Consider the following 19,966-nt stretch of genomic DNA (forward strand, 5'->3'; position numbering starts at 1 on the left):
TTTATAGTATGTACGCATTTTTGAATAGACCCATTATAGTAGTTGTTGACAAATGATTTTTGTCTGTTTTACCCGCATGTGACTGGTTAATCCTTGAAATATAACTTCATTTTTGGATTGCTTATTTGATCAATTATATATTTTTTTAGAGTCAAAAAAAGGACAAATTTAATGGAGATCCTAACTGGAAATATAAAGGACGTACTTGTAAATGATTAAAGGAAAAGTCCTTCTGATACGTTACAACCAATAAACCACAAGGTCTTTTGGCTTAAACTTGCAGAAAAACTTGCCACCATTAACATGAACTGATGCATATATCTATAGATTTTGTTTTTGCAGATTATGCCTTTAAATTTTTTAAACTATAAATTTGATTTAAAAAATATTAAAGCTGCAGGTATAGACCTGCAGCTTTAATATTTTTAAAGTAACCGTTGGCCTGATTTTTTTTATATTTTTATGTTGTATGATATATACTTTTACATTTTTTATGCGTGTGTCTGAACAAAGTGTTATTTGTCCTAAAATCTTATTTTTTGATTGGGATTTTTTAATTCCTTTTTTAAATAAATATTTATAAAGTTTTATTTTAAACGCTTCACAGACTGCATTTTAAACATTTTGAAAGTATCAATTGTGCATGCAAAACAGTATAAATATAATCCAATTTATAGTGAGGTAGAATGTGGCAAGAAATTCATCCGTATATCACTGTATATAATACTGTGCAAAATAATTCTTTAAAAAACTTAACTGGAAATATTTTGTTATTCTTTCCGGATCCTAATAGTTATAGACCGTTTGTTGCTCTTGCAAAAATCCACTAGAAACAAAGTCGAATGTGCATGTAACTTCCAGATTTAAACCTAGCTTGCGGAGGTAGAATGTGCACACGTGATCAGATAAAACTGAGTATCCTTTCATTGTGCACTTCGCGTGTTGGTGCAACCTCGACCCCAGGGTTTATAAAAAGAGAACCAGCCCTGGGGTAAAGGTTGGTGTTGGGGCTAATCATCGCTTTGGAAAATAACGGTTGCATATGTATCAGCTTTGAAAGAACAACTGTCGTATCATGGTAAACAAGGGCGGCAAGTAGTTGCAACTATATACTAGTATCTTTTTTCAGATATCTATCTATCTCTTCAATAATACCCGTCGTCTGTCTGTCTGTGTGTCCGCGAAAGCCGTGTCCCGTAACGGAAACACAAAATTTTTAAAATGAGCATCAATACCAAATGCGATATATTTCTGTCCATTTTGTTGCAACGGGTTAATTTAAACGACGGGAGAACCCGTGCATTTTTCCACGAATGCGAATAATAATAATAACAAACAACAAATTTTAATGTTAAATTTGTATGTCAAGCCAAGGGATACTTGAATGTAAAGCATCTGGACACCAACAATTAGTGAGGTTTTGTCAACAGAAAGGAAGCCAGGAAATCTGATTGACAAATATTCCGTGTGTGGTTAAGAAAAGTAGTGAAATTGTTGGACATCTTTCGCTAGGAAAAGATGAAAAACTGTTTTTCACTTTTTGAGAGCATTGTCTTGGTAAAGGGGAAATCTGTTAAACTTAGGTGACAGTGATAGGATACAAGTTCCGTGTATTTCGAAAGGAATTTATTGATATTTTACAGAAAACATTATTATGTTATAGTGAATTGTTAGAAAATAAATTATTTTCTAAAAAATATGTAATATTTTTACCTTTTTTTACTAACAATGACAATGTCTCCAATGTGATGCATGAAAAACTGCTATGATCATATTTTTTGGCATACTTGCGAGAGCTCTCTCTTTTAACAAGTTGCGGTCTAATAGAATGTTTGACTATGTTTTGAAAAAATCATTGGAGCACCACAACCACTGCCAAATTTATCAAAATTACTCTCTCTTAATTTTTGCTTTTTGTTAGAAGAGTTGTCTTTCACAGCTTTCAAATACTTTTCTTTATTTTTGACCCAGGTCGAAATTGTAGTTGGGAGTACCGCATATTTGATAAAAACATCTTTGTTTTAAAGCCCTTTCTCTATTTCTTTTTGCTTTGTACTTTTCATTCAATGTTTTTACAGTAAGCTTCCTTTTGATATGTCCAGAGTAAAACGTAGGTAAAAGATCACGAAGTGGAGAAAGAGACATTCTGTAAAGCCTTTGAAAAGTAAACAAAAACGAAACCGGTTCCTATCAGCGGCATTTTTTGAAAAGTTCGAGATAAAGATTGTAATTTGTCCAAATGGAGACCGTAAATAATGCTGACGGGACCGAAGTTTTTCAATATTCGGAATACCTGGTCGGATTTTACAGGCTCTAATAAAAAAGCGTGCGCAATTTTGGTCTTGTGCTAAACAGAACGAAATTTTCTCGAAAGAAGGCAATGAAATCTTGCAAAGCGTGACAGTAAAATACGATGTAATTCTTAAGCAGCCTGCTGATTTTATTTTCGCAAAGATACAGCTATCTTTCAATAACATTTAGCGCAAATTTTCCTAAGTTGTTGGCACAATTCCGTTGGCAGCTTCGCTCCGAGGCCTTTCTTTTTATAAAATCTCGGTATTAAAATGAAGAATTTCAAGTAGGATTATAATCATCACATGAAATATTATTCCAGCCCAGGTGGCGATGTATTCATTTAAGCTTTTTTGTAACAACCAGTAAAATCCGTTCTGACTGAGACTGGTTGTTCTTATTTTTCGTGCCTTTCCCAAGCATGATTTGTTTTTGCTTTTCTTAATAGTTAGTTTTCTTAATGTTCCTAATAATTGCTCCTAATAATTCGTGCTGTCTCTTATCAATAAAACGACAATTTCGACTGCTTAATTGTCCCGCCAAACTCGTTGAGATTTCAGTTTTGTAACAAACAAGTCAAAAAAAAGAAAAAAAGACTAGTTCGGGATGAAACACACTCGTCCCCAAGGTTTTTTGTCTTTGTGATATGAAAGAAGATGGCAAAAATTTTTGGACGTCATTTCGTCAGGCAAAAACCCTGGGGACGAAACACACCATGGTAAGAAACTTTGGGAAACAATGTTTTAAATAAATATACGTACTGCATATTTTTTTGTCAAATAACATCGCACGATGTCGTCAAATAATAATGTACGATGGCGGAATACAGGAACAGTAGCCATCTGAAACGCATGCGCGTTATGTAGCTATGCTTTAACGATTCTCTGGCAATGCTATTTGTTTACATTTATAGCAATAATTTTGGTTGCTAAGGTTAAAAGTTTACTGTGTGTTGTATACAGCCCGTTGTGAAGGCTTTTTAGCCAATCAGTATAAACAGGTGGAAAATAGTTATTAGTTTATAATAGTTAATATAAAAGCTTTTATTTTGTATCAGACTCTACCTTTAAAGCATTTTTAAGAGGAGGAGCAGTAAAAAGGAAGTATTTGTAATTGTTCCGGTGTGCGCCGGGTGTTGTTCTGGATAACTTATGCCGGGGAGTTCTGGTTTCCGGTTTATTCCGATGTTCCGTGTTCCCACCGTTCAGCGTTTTACACTAAGCCCAAATCAATCGTCTAGTTTGTTGATACAAGATGGTTGCCGGCGCAGCAGTATTTGGTAATTCTTTCGCAAAAGGGGCATCCTGGTGTGCCAAATACTTGGCCGCATCAAACAAAAGATATTCAAATGTAATGATATGTTTTAAATTAGTAGCATACCTTTCAACCATAGACGACTCGCGTTGATCTTAGCAAAGTTAACAAAATTTTCTCTTCCAACAAAAGGTCCTCTCCACCCAAAAACCAGGGTGCCAGCAACAATCCTGAATTTTTTAGGACAGGATGACATCATATTTGATGGTAGTTCAACGGTCCAAACTCTCTTTTTTTCTCCATATACTTACATTTTTATTTTAACGTAACATTTTCTAACATAGTCCAGTACAGATTATAGCTAAATGTGCAATGAAGTTCTTTATTGACTGTTTTTCTATTTTTTGGACTTTGATATGGGTTGGTTTTTCTAAGTGTATACTACCTTCACAAAACACTTGCCCTTTTTAGTCTATGGAGCTTATAGACACCCTTGTTCCCACCACAGCACTGCCCTAAAGTTTTGAGGCAGACACAGGACACATGTCACAAACATTTAGGGCCCCATCAAAAATATGTTATGTTCGCGTCCTGAAGACCCCGCAAAAATGGGGGCAAAATTTGTTCCTAGTGCCAGTATAGCGCCACTCAACATCGTATGCAGACCCTTTTTCGCCGCCCTGTAAACTTGACATTGGTACTCTAAATAAATTAATTTTTACCGGAATTAATTTGCGCGAGTTTTTGTCAATTTTGGGAAAATTAGTTCTCACAAATTTTATTTTTCAAATATATCTTGTTGGATCAAAAAGTTTTTTCCGTTTTTTTTCCGACTTACCGACTCAGGTTTTTATTACCAAAAGTTATTCGGTCGGAGGACGCGAACATAACATATTTTGGATGGCGGCCGATGTCACAGTTATTTAACTAGCTAAGTGTTTTTTTTTTAATTCTTTTATATACCGTATTCGTTACAAGGTTATCTAAACAAAAGACTCCAGATTGACTGCTTCTAACCTCGCTAAGTTTATATAGTACACAAGGGTGCAGACTCGCCGAAAACGCTGTATATATGGAGGGCAGCAGTGGGTGTTTTCAGTTTTTTTCAGGGTTTTTGTCTGTAACCGCCCGGAAAACCTAGACCAAATTGTGCCCAAAATGGAACGCAGGCAAGCTCATTTTCATTTAATTTTACAGTTTATTATTTTTAGGATTTTGTTACAACTATTTATAGAAGAAATGATATAAAAAACAGTCTTCCACTACCACTGCACTACATTAAATAAATAAGTTATGCATTAAAATAAATGTTTAAAAAAATGTTGTTTCAGGTTAATTCAGGTAACTCGTCTGACAGCCTGTGGTTTTGCGGCCTTTCCGGCAAGTCTGCACCCTCGTTATAGTACCGCTTAAATATAACCTTATGTACACAACAGTTATCACCTTCGCAAAAGCTTTCGATGACATAGGAACTTTTGTTGTCATTCTTAACCTATTACCTAAAGTTTGCATTAGATATTTTTGCATGTTGAAAATAATATATGTCTCGCACAACAACTTTAAGTAGCTCCTGTCAACCATTGTTATATTTAATTATTATAGCATTGCAGGTCAACAAGTATAATCTGCTGTATATCTTTAAAACAAAGCAGGTATATTCTGTATAACTTTCGAAACAGCACAAGAATAATTCCAGCTGTACAGCTTTCAAAACAACACAAAAAAATTTGCTGCATAACTTTTGAAAATAAGTTTTTTAACGTGCAAGTATTTTTATCTTTTCACCTTGAGTACTAGTAACATTCTTTTAATGAGGCAAATTATTATTATTTTTCCTTCGCAACTAAAAAATATAAACTGCATGCGTTATGCCAAAATACATAGAAAACGGTTGTCGTAACACCCTCCTCTTTTGTTATTTTTTATTATTATTTTTGTTGTTGTTGTTCCGACCATTCATTCTTATTTTTCCATGAACTTTCATTAAATCGGGCATTCGCTAATTTAATATTCGCTAATACAAGAAAAACATACATAGAAAATATGCTTGTCGCAACACCCTCCTCCATTGTTGTTTTTTGTTGTTGTTCCGACCATTTATACATTATCGATAAAATTATTTTTATTTCGCCGACAGACAAACCGTAAACTACTATCTACTTCTACTATCTACTTCACGCGTAGAAGAAGTAATTAAGTTGGAGTCACCTTATTTCTAAAATCCAATTTCTCATAAAAATACAAGATGCAAAAGAATTTTTAAATGTAAAAAAACAAAAACAAAGACACAAGATTAGCTATACACATCTAGTGTTTAATATTTTTAATGTTATTCACGATCAATCGCGACAATCACGATTAATAGTGACGATTGCGATAGCATCGTTATTTTTTATACATCGCGACTATCGTGAAGCTCTTCGTTAACATTTTTTCTATCGCGATGGTCACGATAGGATCGCGGATTGTTCGTGTCGCGCATGATACGCGCTCGCGATGTTAGGTGTCCTGATTCAAGTACTGTAAAATCACTGTATATACTGTTCTAATATAACAAGAACACGTCCCATAGAAGGTTAAAAATCGCTGTACTTCATTCTTAAGTGAGGTGACAATGACCCTACAAAGCTTAAAGATTGCTGTATTTCGTTCTGAAATGACGAGAAAATATTTTGTCCTAAATATCTCTGTATTTTGTTTAATATAGCCGTCAAAACTATTTTTTTCATTGTGGTAAAACAGTATTGAAAGCAGTTTGTGCCTATACATTTAAAAATATATAAAGTTCAACAGCTTTTGTGATTTTTAGTGCTTTTAAAAAAAAGCTTACATGTTACATGTGAGAACAAAATACTTTATCATATCTCCTGGTTTATGCACAATAATAACTATCAATTAACTTCATCTGTAAATAAAAGATATACAAAGGTTCTTTATGCAGACAAGAGGTTGTTACGCAGGTCATATAACTTGCATAAATCTAAAATTACATTTAGGCTGTATTGTACCTCAAAACAGATGCAAAATTAGGAAAACTTGGTAAAGCGAATTAACCAAGAGAGTAATATTTTCTAGCCTGTCAAGTTTCATAACAATATAGGTTTGTTGTGTATTTGATAAATGATTACAGAGATAACAATAGATTAAATGTTGTACCCCTACCACACAGTATTTTTATGACTGAGCTACCCTAGCGAAGTTTTGGGTTTCTGTTCTATTAAGTACACAAATTTCGGTACCATTAAAATTGGTGACATGGTTTAGATCCTAGATGTAGGGCTCAGGATATGTTATGCTCTTCGTTTTTCTGCAGTCATTACACACCATTAACTGAATGTGCAGTGAGAAAAGTGTGAAAATACCACAAGATTTTTTTGTCATGTCATCTTGTAAAAATCAGCCATGTACAGTACCGCAATGTAACTTTACATGTACGCGAGTTTTACGACTTCATGTAATGATCTCATGTCTACATAAAGAACCTTCACATATCTTTTGTTTATACACAAACTTTCTTCTATTGTTATCGTTTTGCGCGAGTCATAACAATAAGATTTGATGAATCCTTTTGTTGGCACATGTAACATGCATGTTATTGTTTAAAAGTGTTAAAGATCTCAAAGGCTATTTAACAAGTTATTTTAGAAAAATGAACGAACATAACATGTAAAAGTTACATCATTAAATTGATTTTGTGTTATTGAAATCCAGAGGTCTTAATATTTAAAAGCCTTTTAAACGTTTTAGTAATATTTCTTTATCATCGAAGCATATTTTTTAACATGCTAAACTTTTAAAAGTTTTTTTATAAAAAGCAATGTTTAACAACGCAAACGGAAAAACCCTACGTTCGAGCCTTTTCCCTCATGATGAGATTTCAAAAACAATTGAATTTTAATACTGAACAAAGAAGAAATATGAAAATATAACTTTTGACGTTCTTTATAGATGAAAACACTCATTGTGAGGACATATTGTTTTTGCTATGCGATCTAAAAAAACATTTCCATCGCTCCTTTTTGCTCTTCAATTTGTAAAATGCGATCGAAAAAAGCTTTTCTATCACCGTTCTTCGTTCTTAAACTTTTAAAACGTGATCTAACAAAGCTTTTCAATCGTCGTTTTTCGTTCTAAATTTTTTAAAAGCCTTCTAAAAAAACCATTTCTATCGCCGCTTTTTGTTTTTAAACTTTTAAAATGCGACCTAAAAAAAGCATTTCTACTGCCGTTCTTCGTTCTAAAATTTTTAAAAAGCGATCTAAAAAAAGCATTTCTATTGCGTTTTAAAAATTTATAAACAAATGGTTTCCGTTCGTGCGCGTACATGTAAAGTTACGTTCGAGCGGTACTGTAAGCCATGCAAATGCAGAAATAAGTCATGTCATTATATACCGTTTTAAAGCTTAAAGTGATCCCGAGGTACTTTTACAAGTTGGACTTACCTGGAAGATTTTCATAAGAAGTTCCCAATGACATTTTCACTTTTTCTTAAAAGTTCATGTAACCTCAGATATCGTTTTTTAAATATCTGTTTTTCTTGCCGCCTTGATGGCTGCTTCGATCTTCTTGTTCAGATTCCTTGGGACCCATTACTCTTTTAAAACCCAATTGTTCATACTTTCAAACCCCTTTTAAAATGCTTACACATCATTTTCATTTGTTTCTAAAGCAATAACAGTAGTTTTGAGCTATTGGAAATGGCTGTATTTACTGATTTATTAGCATGATAGTAAAAGCTGCTGTAAGCAGCTTACATTTTTTTCCATGATATTGAGCTGCTGACAGTGCTTTGCGGCACAGAATGAGTTAATTTATTAAAATGGAAAAAAACTATTATGTAAAATACGACAGCAAATTTATACAAATATTAATGTTTCGTGGATCGTTAATGGTTGGGCATAAATTTTTAGCTTTTATTTACAGGGACTGAGCAACTGACCATTCCTATTTTTAGTGTGCTAATGTCTCTAAGTATCCTAGATATTTGTAATTGCCCATATTAAAAAATGCACCAGAACTGCACCAGGTTTTTTTTCAGGAGAATCATGCTCATACCTACAAACATGCAAAATGACTTAGGTGTGCTATTAATACTAAGGTTGACAAAATATTTTAAATATTTTCTTTAATACAGACAACAAAATTATGTATTATTTGTTAACTTTCTAGCCGTTACGGCACAACGTCAATAGATATAAAATGACGTCAAAACACTATGTAAAATCAGCAAAGCCATTGCATTGTACTTAAAAATTTGAGGCCAACAAATGAAAAAGGGGAAAATAACTAATGTCATGTCTAGGGACTCCTGTGAAATGCTGATGTTATTAAAATTTCTATAACTTCCAGCCTTTTCCATTGTCCTTCTGCCTGAGTGGATTTTTTACAGGTTTATTGACTACTCCGTTATAATAATACAAATATTGCATGCATTTGTCTTTCTGTAGCAAAGTAGATCTGTTCATTTTCACTTGATGTAGCTGAAAATTTATCTCCTGTTAACTTTTTTGACATTAAGGCATATATAATCAAGGTACTAGACCTGACATCAATGCATTTATTAGGATTAGTGAAACTATTGCGTTGAGCTTATGACTTTGAAACCAGGCGATGCTGGCTATTTTTCAACAAATAAACCTTATACTTTAAAAAACACTAAACACTACTCCTATGTACATGGTAATTTAACTTCAAAGAATAGTTACCTTAATAAAATCCTTTTTTAGATTGTATCACTTTCTTCATGTACAAAACGTGGCTACAGCACTGAGGTAAGTATCTCCCATATTTTGTGTGTAACATGAGCCAATTTGGGCGAAGGTATTCAGAAAATATTTTCATTAGAAGTGAAAAACGCAGTATATTATAATGCTGAAAGGCCTATTATAATTATTCCCTATTTTGTGCTATAAGTATGCACGAAATATCCTTGTGGACCTTCCACGGGCCCACAACTTAGCCTATATTATATGGCTGATTCTGTCAGTAAGCTAAAAAGTTATTTTCTTTAAAGACAGATTTTGTTCAATCAACAACATTATAACAGCTTTTTTTTAATTATAGAATGTTCGAAAAGTAACCTTAATTCCTGGGGATGGTATCGGACCAGAGATTTCAAGAGCAGTACAAAGAATATTCTCTGCTGCGCAGGTAATCTGATAATTTGAATTTTTTTAATTAACACAAATTCTATCAAACTTTATTTTTTTGCTCAGTGTTTGCTCTTTTATTTTTTTAATAAACCAGTTTTGGTTTAAGAGACTACAAGATATTTGCTTGAAAGTAAAGAGATTTCTATCGTGTGAGTTACAGATAATGTTTGAACTTTTTCAAAAAGGTGCCAGTAGGATGTGAAAGTTAGACTAAAAATAATACAGATGTGCAAAACGTGTCTACTGCCAGTTCTTGTAAGGATATGAATTCTTACAGCATGTTCAGTTTTGCAAAAAAAACAATAGATTCATTTTACTTTTGTATAATGTTTTTTTCGTTATTGTAGGCTCCAATAGAATGGGAATCTGTTGACGTAACACCGGTAATTGGTTTGGACGGAAAAACTCAAATTCCACCTGCAGCAATAGAATCCGTCAATCGAAACAAAATTGGTTTGAAAGGTATGAAAAGAAATGCTGTAACATGATTTAATGTAGTAACTATACCATGTTTTTAAACAGTTTTCTGTTTCTTTATCGGCTAGCATATAGCTGCTAAAGTTCATGGCTATGTCATAGTGGAGAAAAATGTTACGAAAAAATAATTCGATTTACCTTCTCAGTTAAAGCAGGATATCTCAAGAACGAAATAAGATTTTTATATTCTGTAAAGAGAATAATTCTCAGATAAATTGTCCATATTATTAAGACAAAAAAAGTTTTGGACACCTGTCCGAAATTGGTAAATTTAGGCCAAAACTTCTAAAAATGTCTTACAAATTATCGTTTAGATGAATGTCTTCCAAATATCTCTGGAGTAAAATTAGGAAAACATGTTTTTTATGGTCCACAAGGTTTGGTTAAATATCTAGAATGAAAATTACTTAATTTTATTACTGTCCGAAATTGTCCAAAGGGCTATTTTTAGGCCAAATTGATATGTGACAAACGGCCTTTAGAGTCTCAATGTATGCTTAAAGTTTGTTTATTAACTGAATAAAAAACATTATGGATTCTGAGGCCATTAAAGATGATGTAGGTGATATATTAAAAGGCTTTTTTGGTGCTAAATTTTTTCGGGCCGAATATGTGACATCTTTATATTAAATAAAACGTCATTCAGAGTCTACGGTTTTAACATTTTTGTTTATCATGTTAGTAGAAAATATCTCAAGTTGTTCATAAATAGGTTATTTATTATATACATTAAAATATATACAAAGAAATCATTTTGTGCTTCTTTATAAATTGTATATGATAACACCCAATCTTGTGATAAAGCCAAGATTAGCTAGCCAGCTAGCTATAAACATCTTTTCAACAACAATTTCAACAATTTCATCTTGAGAAAGCCCACCAAAGTTTTAACTAAAAATAAAAAAAAAGTATTAAGTTACTTAGCTACAGCATACGATGCAAAATGCAAAACTGAAGGACCAAAAATAGCTACTTTTTACAGAAAAATATAAAACAGGAGAACAAAATTAAAACGGATAACAATTATCCACGTCTAAACCTTTAAAACAATTTCCTAATTAAGGGTGCTCTAATAGCAAAAAAATAATATCAAAATCCCTGCAAAATAAAGTAGTTTACTCGTGCTTTGTCAACCTTTAGCTAGCTTCAAAATTGCTAAGACACTGTTGTTATTCTAGCATTTTCAAAAAATTCCAAACAGGGATTCCCGGGTCGAGCAATCAAGGCCAAAGTAAACACTAGGTCGCCGTATTTTTTTGGAAAAAACCCATACCTAACAAAACATTAAATGCCATCGCTATGACTCTCTTAGAAGTTTAAATAATTATTTGATTAAAGACAAAAGGGATCACACTAGTTTGGCAACTTTTTCTCCTCTGTTTTAGCGCCTAAAGAAGACTCTAACTTAAAATTTAAGTAGTTTATAGTTTGCAAGACTATCAGTACACGGTAAGGGCCGATAAAGCCATTTCCAGGCTCCCCATACCAATTTTCAAATCCGTACCTAGAAGCGAGGCGTTGGCACAAGGTTGGAAAGATGGTATACAAAAATATATGTTTTTTTTTTAATTTTGTGCATTTTGTTCGACAAAAATAACTTGAAATCTATAACACACATGTATAACATATTTATATATTTAAAAAGAAGAAGAGCAGATCGTTTTAATACTTTTTATTTCAGTAAAATTAAAACAATACAAAAAAAGTTTCAATAACTTAAAAAATGATAAAAATACAAAATTTCAAAAAAAATTGTAAAAAAGCCATCTTAATTTTGTAGGCGGTTTGACCGTAGTAAAACAGCCGTGGGTTCTTGGCACCAAAGGTACCAGAAATCTAAGAAGGGCAAATTGCTCTTTAAAAAACAAAGTTCAAGAAATCCTTAAAATTTCTCTCTCATTAATTAAATGCCAATGTAAATATGTATGTAAACAATTTGTAAATTGCATGCAGATTCAAATCAACTTGGTAAACAGCAATAAAACCTTAAAATTAAACATGCTTTCTTGAAAATAGAACAACGTCAACTCTTCGCTGAATTAACAACATTAATTCTTTTTTTGCCCATGACTCCTAAAAATTTTATTTTAGGTCCACTGGCCACACCGATTGGAAAAGGACATGTATCATTGAATCTTACTCTTAGAAGGTAAGGCACACTACGTGCAATGTATCCATAAATTTACGGTACAAACCAACTGCAGATTATTACAAGGTAGACAGTGATCCATATTATGCATGGTGAAACAAAATACTATAAATTATATGTTCTAAAAACAGATGGATAAGAAATCGTCATTAAACTCGTCTGGCATTTCTTGAATTATATTTTAAAGATTTGATTTGATTTGCTTTGCAACTTATTTTACATTCATTTTCGAAAAAAATTGTTGTAAGATAAAAAAAAAAAATTCTGTGAGAATTGAATCTTTTGGATTACCAAAATTCTTCAGTTTACAGGAATTAATTTCACCAACATACCCCGTGCCCCCTGTAACTGATAAATTTAGCTCCTGTAAAGTAATTGTTTCCGTATTAGCCAGATAATTAGTTACTGGTAAGGTTACTGCTCTGTAACCACTATCGGTATACGTTACCTTATGAAATCAACAATTGATGTTATCATTATCGTTACTGATAATAACATTTTTGGCCTGAATTGTCTCCTCTGTGGGTTGCTAAGACAATTCTCGAAAGATATGGAGACAAATTTTTTTACAGTAACCACAACTCCTTCCCTGCTTTAAGTTTTTGCAGTAAACAAAATCCAAAAGATAAAAACATTGTAAAAAAACGATGTCTTATCTTGTCAAAATAATTCTTATATGCAAGAAAATCCACACAAAATTAAAAATTTTTGATCAAAAGACCCTCTTTGCTTGTTACAGCCTGGTTGCTGTAAATAAGTGTGTAGAAGCACAGTACTAATTGCATTTGGAAGTCTATAGAGGTTTATTTATTTCAAGGCTTAAGATAAAGAAACGTTTCCATTCCTTTTACAAATTGTCTGTGTGAGCAGCTCATATATTTTTAGAACTTTCAATTTGTACGCAAACGTTCGACCTTGTCGCTCTATAGAAGGCTTTAAAACTGCATACGATAATGTCGATATTGTGACCATTCGTGAGAACACTGAAGGTGAATACAGTGGAATTGAACATATGGTAAGACGCTATTTCTTTTCCTCAAAACAACAACACTATCTTTGCCATACTTACACGAGCTAGTCTACTTTACTTTGAAATTTAAGCCATTGGTGGTTGAATATCTCTTTTCTTGCTAAAGATGAGGTTTTACCCAAGATATCCGAAGGATTTGGCGGTGAGAGATAACCATTTTTCTACCCATATTTAATTCACTTTCTTGGGTTTTCTTGTGTGTAACGTTTTTTTATCAGTATTAAAATACCCACCCTCCCACATCTCCTTCCCTGCACTCTACGGAATTGTTTAAAGAGGGGTACACATCTTCAGATGTGGAACATTTAGTGGCGGTGTCTTTTGAGCAAAGGCAAAAATAAGTAAAATAAACTTTCGAATTAAAAATTACACCCAAATTTGTGTTGAAAAATTCTTTGATTTGAATCTATAGGTGGTTGATGGAGTTGTACAAAGCATAAAACTCATAACTAGACCAGCTTCCGAAAGAATTGCAAATTTTGCTTTCGAATACGCTCGTGCAAATAGAAGAGATAAGGTCACTGCAGTACACAAGGCAAATATTATGTGAGTATTTTCGACGTACTGTATATTAAAAATAAGACGTTACGATCTGTATTGTTTTTATTGTCTTTATTGTTTTTGTCGGTCGGTCGGTCGGTCGGTCGGTCGGTCGTGAATGCCCAGAATCAAAATATCAATATTAAATCACTGCTATTTATTGTAAAGGGTAAATCAAGCCTTAGATTTTGTTGTTATGATTTGGCCACGTTTTGTAAGCATGCACAATTCTGTTTTCTGTGTATAGGCGTCAATCAGATGGATTGTTTCTTCAGTGTTGTCGAGAAGCTTCGGAGAAAAATCCTGATATTAAGTATACCGAGGTATTCTTAGACACAACATGTCTAAATGTAAGTTCGCATTTCTGTTGATGTTTTTGCTATGAATTTATTAATATGCAGTGAAACCTCCCTAATTTAAACTCTTGCGGGGCAAACATTGACTTGAGATAAAGGAGGTTATCCCACAGGACAAAGATGAATAAATAAAAATTATCTCCAAATATCGACTTTGCGCAGGTCAATTTTAACCAAAATGTTCACTCTTGACCGAAGATCGTTGTGAAACTAAAAAATTACTGGACAAATCAAACTGTCCATCATGAGGTGTCTACTTTAAAGTATGTCTGGTTCAGGGAGATTTCATTGTGTTTTCTATATTGTCGGCCGTTTTAAATAACTTGTGGATTTTTATCATGCGTGAGAAAAGATTGGGAGGGGGTGGCGAGAGGGGGTGGAATACCTGATATCACTTTATAGTACATTTAAATATTTTTTTCATATAGATGGTGAAGGATCCTTCCCAATACGATGTATTGGTAATGCCGAATTTATACGGGGACATATTAAGGTAATGATAAATCGCACCTATAATTATAGTATCAACCGCCCGTATGTAAACAGGTAACAGGAATGCTTAACTATTCCTTCAAGATTTTAGATTTGCGCTACGTATTTTTTTCGTAAACTTTTGATCGTCCACTAATGAAAAGAATTACGAGTTAATGCGGCTTGCTGAAGGATTTTATTCTACGTTTTGTTTTATCAAGTTGTGTCATAAAAATCTATATCACAAATTATTTAGGCACAATTTTTTCCCGCAAATTTCCTCGAAAATTTTTTATAAACTCTAAGCGAACTCTTAGTACTGCGTTTACGCTTTAACACTTTTACGGTTTCAAAGAAAGAGTCCGGTTTTAAATCAAAAACGTAATAATTTGAAATCGGAAATGTTTTATCCGTTTTCAAAACGGATAAGTTTTTGAATAACCAACTTCATATTATACCGAATTTATTCAGATACATGCGTTTTTCTTGAAAATTTACACCGATTCAAGCAATTATCCCGCATTCAAACGAATACGGAAAATACTTTTTTCGGAAACAATTCCGTTGGCAGTTTCCAGCGTTTGAACCCCTGCCGCTCAAAATGCTTAATTTCCATTAATTAAAGATGGCATCATTTTCTTAGCTTTCATTGATTATTAACTAAACGCTTGGAAGTTGACTCTTTTATTTACTGTTGTCAAAATACAGTCGCCGCGGCTAGAAGAGGGATCTAATGCAGGTATTAAACGCTAGAAACCGCAGCTAAAAAAGCAATAATGGAAAACAATTGCAAGTTTTATTTATTTATTTATTTATTTTACGTGTTTTTATTTTCTTCAGTGACTTGTGTGCTGGTTTAATTGGAGGGCTTGGGTTGACACCCAGTGGTAATATTGGTATGAATGGTGTAGCTGTGTTCGAAGCGGTACGTCAGATAAGTTTTCTTTAAAAAAAGTTCACAGGACTAGTACTTTTTTCTGAAACGTTTTTGGTAGTACGTGTTTTACAGATTTTGTAAAATCATTAGGTTTGTGATAATGTAAAGCTTTGCATATAGCTCTGCAAAATACGCTTCACATTCATATTCCTGTTTAGGTTCATGGCACAGCACCAGACATCGCTGGTGAAGATAAAGCAAATCCAACCGCGCTCCTCCTTAGCGGTGTTATGATGCTCCGTCATATGAAGCTAAATAAATATGCTGACGTCATCGAAAAAGCTTGCTTTACCACGATAGCTGAAGGAAAGGTAAGCCCTATTATTCCGATCGGGTAAATACGGGGAATTAGGATTTAATTTGACTTATATTTCGTTTTTGTTATAGGCCACCACTGGAGATCTTGGCGGGAATTCTTCGTGCACTGCTTACACAGATGAAATTATCCGCCATATTGAAACGATGTAAATAATTTTAAATTTTATATTTCGTGCGTTAAAACTAAATGTATTTATTAAACAAAAAATTAGTTTTCTTAAATCTTAATGAAATCATTTCACTGTGTTTTTTTCTTGCTCTGTACATTTTCGCCCTGTTAACTTTGAATTACAAGTATCCCGTTTCCATTGGTGTAAAGATTTCTAAAACTTTGATAAGACAGTGAGACGGTTTAGAGTTACTCCAAAAAAAAAATGCTGACAAAATTTTCGTCACCTGGAGAATATTTGGTCACTTTTATGTTGGTTAAGGTGAGACGCTAAGTAAATCCTCGTCCTTAAGACCTCTGTTTGCTTTTTAATTTTATGGTACCCAATCGATATTAAAAAGCGGAAAGCGTTCCTGGGGATGAGGTTGCGTTAAGTAAAAATATGTCTTCAGTTTTCCGAAGTTGTTAAAGAGTATTATAAAACTGTCGAAGAAGAAAAAAGTCATGAATACATGCGTTTCGTCGACTGTTTATGAGAGAATAACAGTTTGAAAGAAATTCTAAGAATTTAAAAGTGAGATCCTACAGAGCTACAACTCCTTACAAAAATATTGGGACAACGACATCTTTTCGGCTATTTTACAAAGTTGGCAAAAACTCAAACTCTCTCCCGTCGGTGAGGTCTGAAAGTGCTGCTTTACAGTTGCGTGGGTTATGTAGACATAGTTTAAATCGTGCTAATTCACGTTCGGGTTTATAAGGAGGCCGAAAATGTGAGAAAAAAAGGCCAATTAGCACATTTTAAGAGTCGAGATTTAACCTAAGATCCTAATTCCGCTTGACATTGCGTGTACCTAGTATTGGAATGACCTAAGTAACTACTTGTGAAATGAACTTCGAAATTTACCCCTTTGTCTCAATACATTTTAGGAATGGTTGTAGACGGCAATGATATGAAATCCTCTCCTCCCTTAAGGAGAGACTAGAGATCGTAAAAAAATTTAGCAGAGAACAACAATTAATTAAAGACTTTTTAAAATAAAATCATCCATCATTTGTTATAATTTGTTTGAAACTTAGGTTCGTTATCATTATGTTAATAACATATTATCATTTGTTATTTTTCCTTTGTGATACAAAAATCGGCTTTATTTTCTAATTTGCGGCTTAAAATGTAAAACTTGCCAAAACGCAGACATTTCCAATTAGCGGACACTCTGGTCATACACCGATTGTCTCCGCTAATGGGAGAGTATACACGCTTTTTTATAAAGATCAGTAGCATCTAACCTGAAGCGTGTGTCAGCCAATTTGCAGCCATCTACTCAATTCGACTTGGCATAGTAGGCAAGCAAGTTAAAGCAATTCTTTACGTATCATTGTCGGTTATGTAATATAATTACAGCCGGAAGGAAGTAAGACCCAGCCGGTAGGATGGAATCCCCAAGGACGTTAACACCTCCTTACTTACTTGCTTACTTACTTATTTTACTTAATTCCTAATTTGTTCCTAGATGGAAAAACACATCTTTGAAATTCAATCTTTTTTGTTCTTGTATTTAGATGTGCGTGCCTTGACCTCCCAATATTTTGTTAGATAATAACATTTTTTTACGACTGCCACGGCGAAAGAAAAAACAACATAAAAAGAAAAAGCTACGGCAAAGGTTATAGTAAATGTCACGTCAAAAGAAAAAGCCACGGCAAAAGTCAAAAAAAATATATTCGAACTAGCCGTTCGCCCGTGGAAAAAATCCACGGGTTCGCCCGTCCTTTTTACATCGCATTGCGTGCGTCTCGCTACTCGTGCAGCTAAGCTACCATTTTTTGTTACAGACAGTCAGACAGACAGATTTTAATTTGATTTTAATTTTTCAATATATAATTTAAATAATTAAACTAGACTATATTTATATATATATAAATATATATATATTATATCTTGGAGGAAAGAATACGGAAAAAAGCGTTTTACACCAATATAGAAACTTTAATACTTTAATCAGAGAAACTTTCGCCAATTTCACGAATGGGGGGTCCAGTCTCAGTTTTTAGACGGTCTTGTTGCATCAACTTTATGGGTTTAGCTTAAGAGGGTTTCTTATAAGTCAAGAATGTCTGATTTTATTATGATGTTACAAAATACTGCCGACTATCAGCATTTTATAGGTGTAGAAGCCCGGGGACAAGGTTGATAATATAAATTTTGTGCAGAAAAGCATTGACTTATTAAAGAAATCAGTATTTTCACACACAAGTACAATAACGGAAATATGCCTATTTATTACTTTTTTATGTGATTTTATTTATTTATTTAATTTTTTATTTATTTATAACGAATATTTATACAACATAGCCATTCAAAAACTCGTAAAGTATGTGAATATATACACAAAGTTTCTGTTCTTTTATTGATCATGTAGAATATCATGGGCGTAGAAGAACCCTGGGGACAAGGTTGGATAACTACACAAAATGATATCCAAGAAAAGGTGTTGTAATAGATTTAATGAACTATTACGTCATACGTCATGCATCCATAGTATTTCCAAGTAAAATACCCTAAGAGATAAAGTGACAATCCTGCGCATGTGCAATTTTTTTAGTCTTTCGACTTCACTTGCATTCTTCTTTTATGAAAATAAACATCGTCTTTTTCGGAGAAAGGAGGTCATGGCCACCCCAACCTCCCTCCCCCGGTTTATTGGCCTCGTATATTCAACATAGCCTCATAATCTCCTCAAGTGAGCATGTTGTTAATACACTAAATGACAAATTACAGTTTATAAGAACTGTCTCGACTGTCCATCAAAATATAACTTAACTAGCCGGGAGACCCGGCGTCGAAACGCCGGGTTAAGCCACAAGTAACTGTTGTTGATCGCCTTGAGGAGCGCTTAATAAGAACCGCAAACTGTGCGACCCGGTGAGGTGGAGCGCTTTAGTACGGGTATGCAGTATGTCGTAAATCAAGTGAAGGGACCACACCATTGCAGTGTTGCGACTGTAAGATATTTAAAAAAAAATAATTTCCCGCAACAAAAGCTGAATTAAAACAGTTTACAAACCGTTGTTACTCCGCCATAGCAAAAACAATCGGGCAATATTATTTTATTTTGCGGAATAAGTTTCCGTAAAAGTTCAAAACTTAATCATGACAGTGGGCCGAGAACGCATAATACCCTTTTCATAAAAAACTTTACTGCAATTTCGGTTTAACTTAAAACACAGGAAAAATCCAGTCGTTACCCCATAAAAAAACTAAAAAAACTCCATAATTGGAGTGCTCTAGTACAGGTATGCAGAATATGTCGTAAATTGAGTAAAGCTCACACAACATTATAGTGTTTCGGTTGTAATGTACTTTTTAAAATATATGTATATATATAACTTTACTGCAACTTTAACCGAAATAAAAACACAGTTTACAACCTGTTGTTACCCCTTCATAAGAAAAGAAAATAGTCAATATTATTATTTTATCTTGCGGAGTACGTTTCAGTAAACCTTAACAAATTAATCATGACACCGGACTGAGCACTTAGTACAGGTAAATGGTGTCACACATGCGTTATGGCCATAATAGCCTTTTCCCAAAAAAACTTATCGCAACTTCAATTTAAATAAAAAACACACAAAACACCCTGTTGTTAACACCAGGTTGAATGTTTATTGCAGGTAAAAAAACTTTATCACAACGAATTAAATAAAAACACGGAAAAAGCCCGTCATTAACACCAGGCTGAGCACTTAACATGTAAATTGTGTCATACATGAGTAACAGGCGTAATAAAATTTTTCAAACAAAATTTATCACAACGGTTTAAATAAAAACACAGGAAACAGCCCGTCGTTAACACCAGGCTGAGCGCTTAACAGGT

General features: G+C 33.5%; 1 protein-coding gene across 1 annotated transcript; it reads left to right on the forward strand.

Annotated features, from left to right (window-relative positions):
• The first annotated feature begins 3,483 nt into the window (after window positions 1–3,483).
• Window positions 3,484–16,217, forward strand: LOC130641979 (isocitrate dehydrogenase [NAD] subunit alpha, mitochondrial-like). The gene is made up of 12 exons (XM_057449036.1): window positions 3,484–3,642; window positions 9,273–9,317; window positions 9,610–9,696; window positions 10,046–10,160; window positions 12,267–12,324; window positions 13,210–13,339; window positions 13,767–13,900; window positions 14,142–14,244; window positions 14,679–14,743; window positions 15,562–15,646; window positions 15,817–15,969; window positions 16,046–16,217. Exons 1-12 carry the CDS (start codon window positions 3,547–3,549, stop codon window positions 16,124–16,126), a joined length of 1,152 nt encoding a protein of 383 aa, XP_057305019.1. The 5' UTR covers window positions 3,484–3,546; the 3' UTR covers window positions 16,127–16,217.
• Window positions 16,218–19,966: the final 3,749 nt, after the last annotated feature.

The sequence above is a fragment of the Hydractinia symbiolongicarpus genome, chromosome 1 (genome assembly GCF_029227915.1).
Source record: "Hydractinia symbiolongicarpus strain clone_291-10 chromosome 1, HSymV2.1, whole genome shotgun sequence".
NCBI lineage: Eukaryota > Metazoa > Cnidaria > Hydrozoa > Anthoathecata > Hydractiniidae > Hydractinia > Hydractinia symbiolongicarpus.

Excerpts from the sequence above, each read along its gene's own strand:
- LOC130641979 (XM_057449036.1), top strand. The coding sequence starts at position 3,547 with ATGGTTGCCGGCGCAGCAGTATTTGGTAATTCTTTCGCAAAAGGGGCA. Across the intron at positions 14,245-14,678 it reads TAGACACAACATGTCTAAAT|ATGGTGAAGGATCCTTCCCA; the intron begins GTAAGTTCGCAT and ends TTTTTCATATAG. Across the intron at positions 15,970-16,045 it reads CCACGATAGCTGAAGGAAAG|GCCACCACTGGAGATCTTGG; the intron begins GTAAGCCCTATT and ends TTTTTGTTATAG.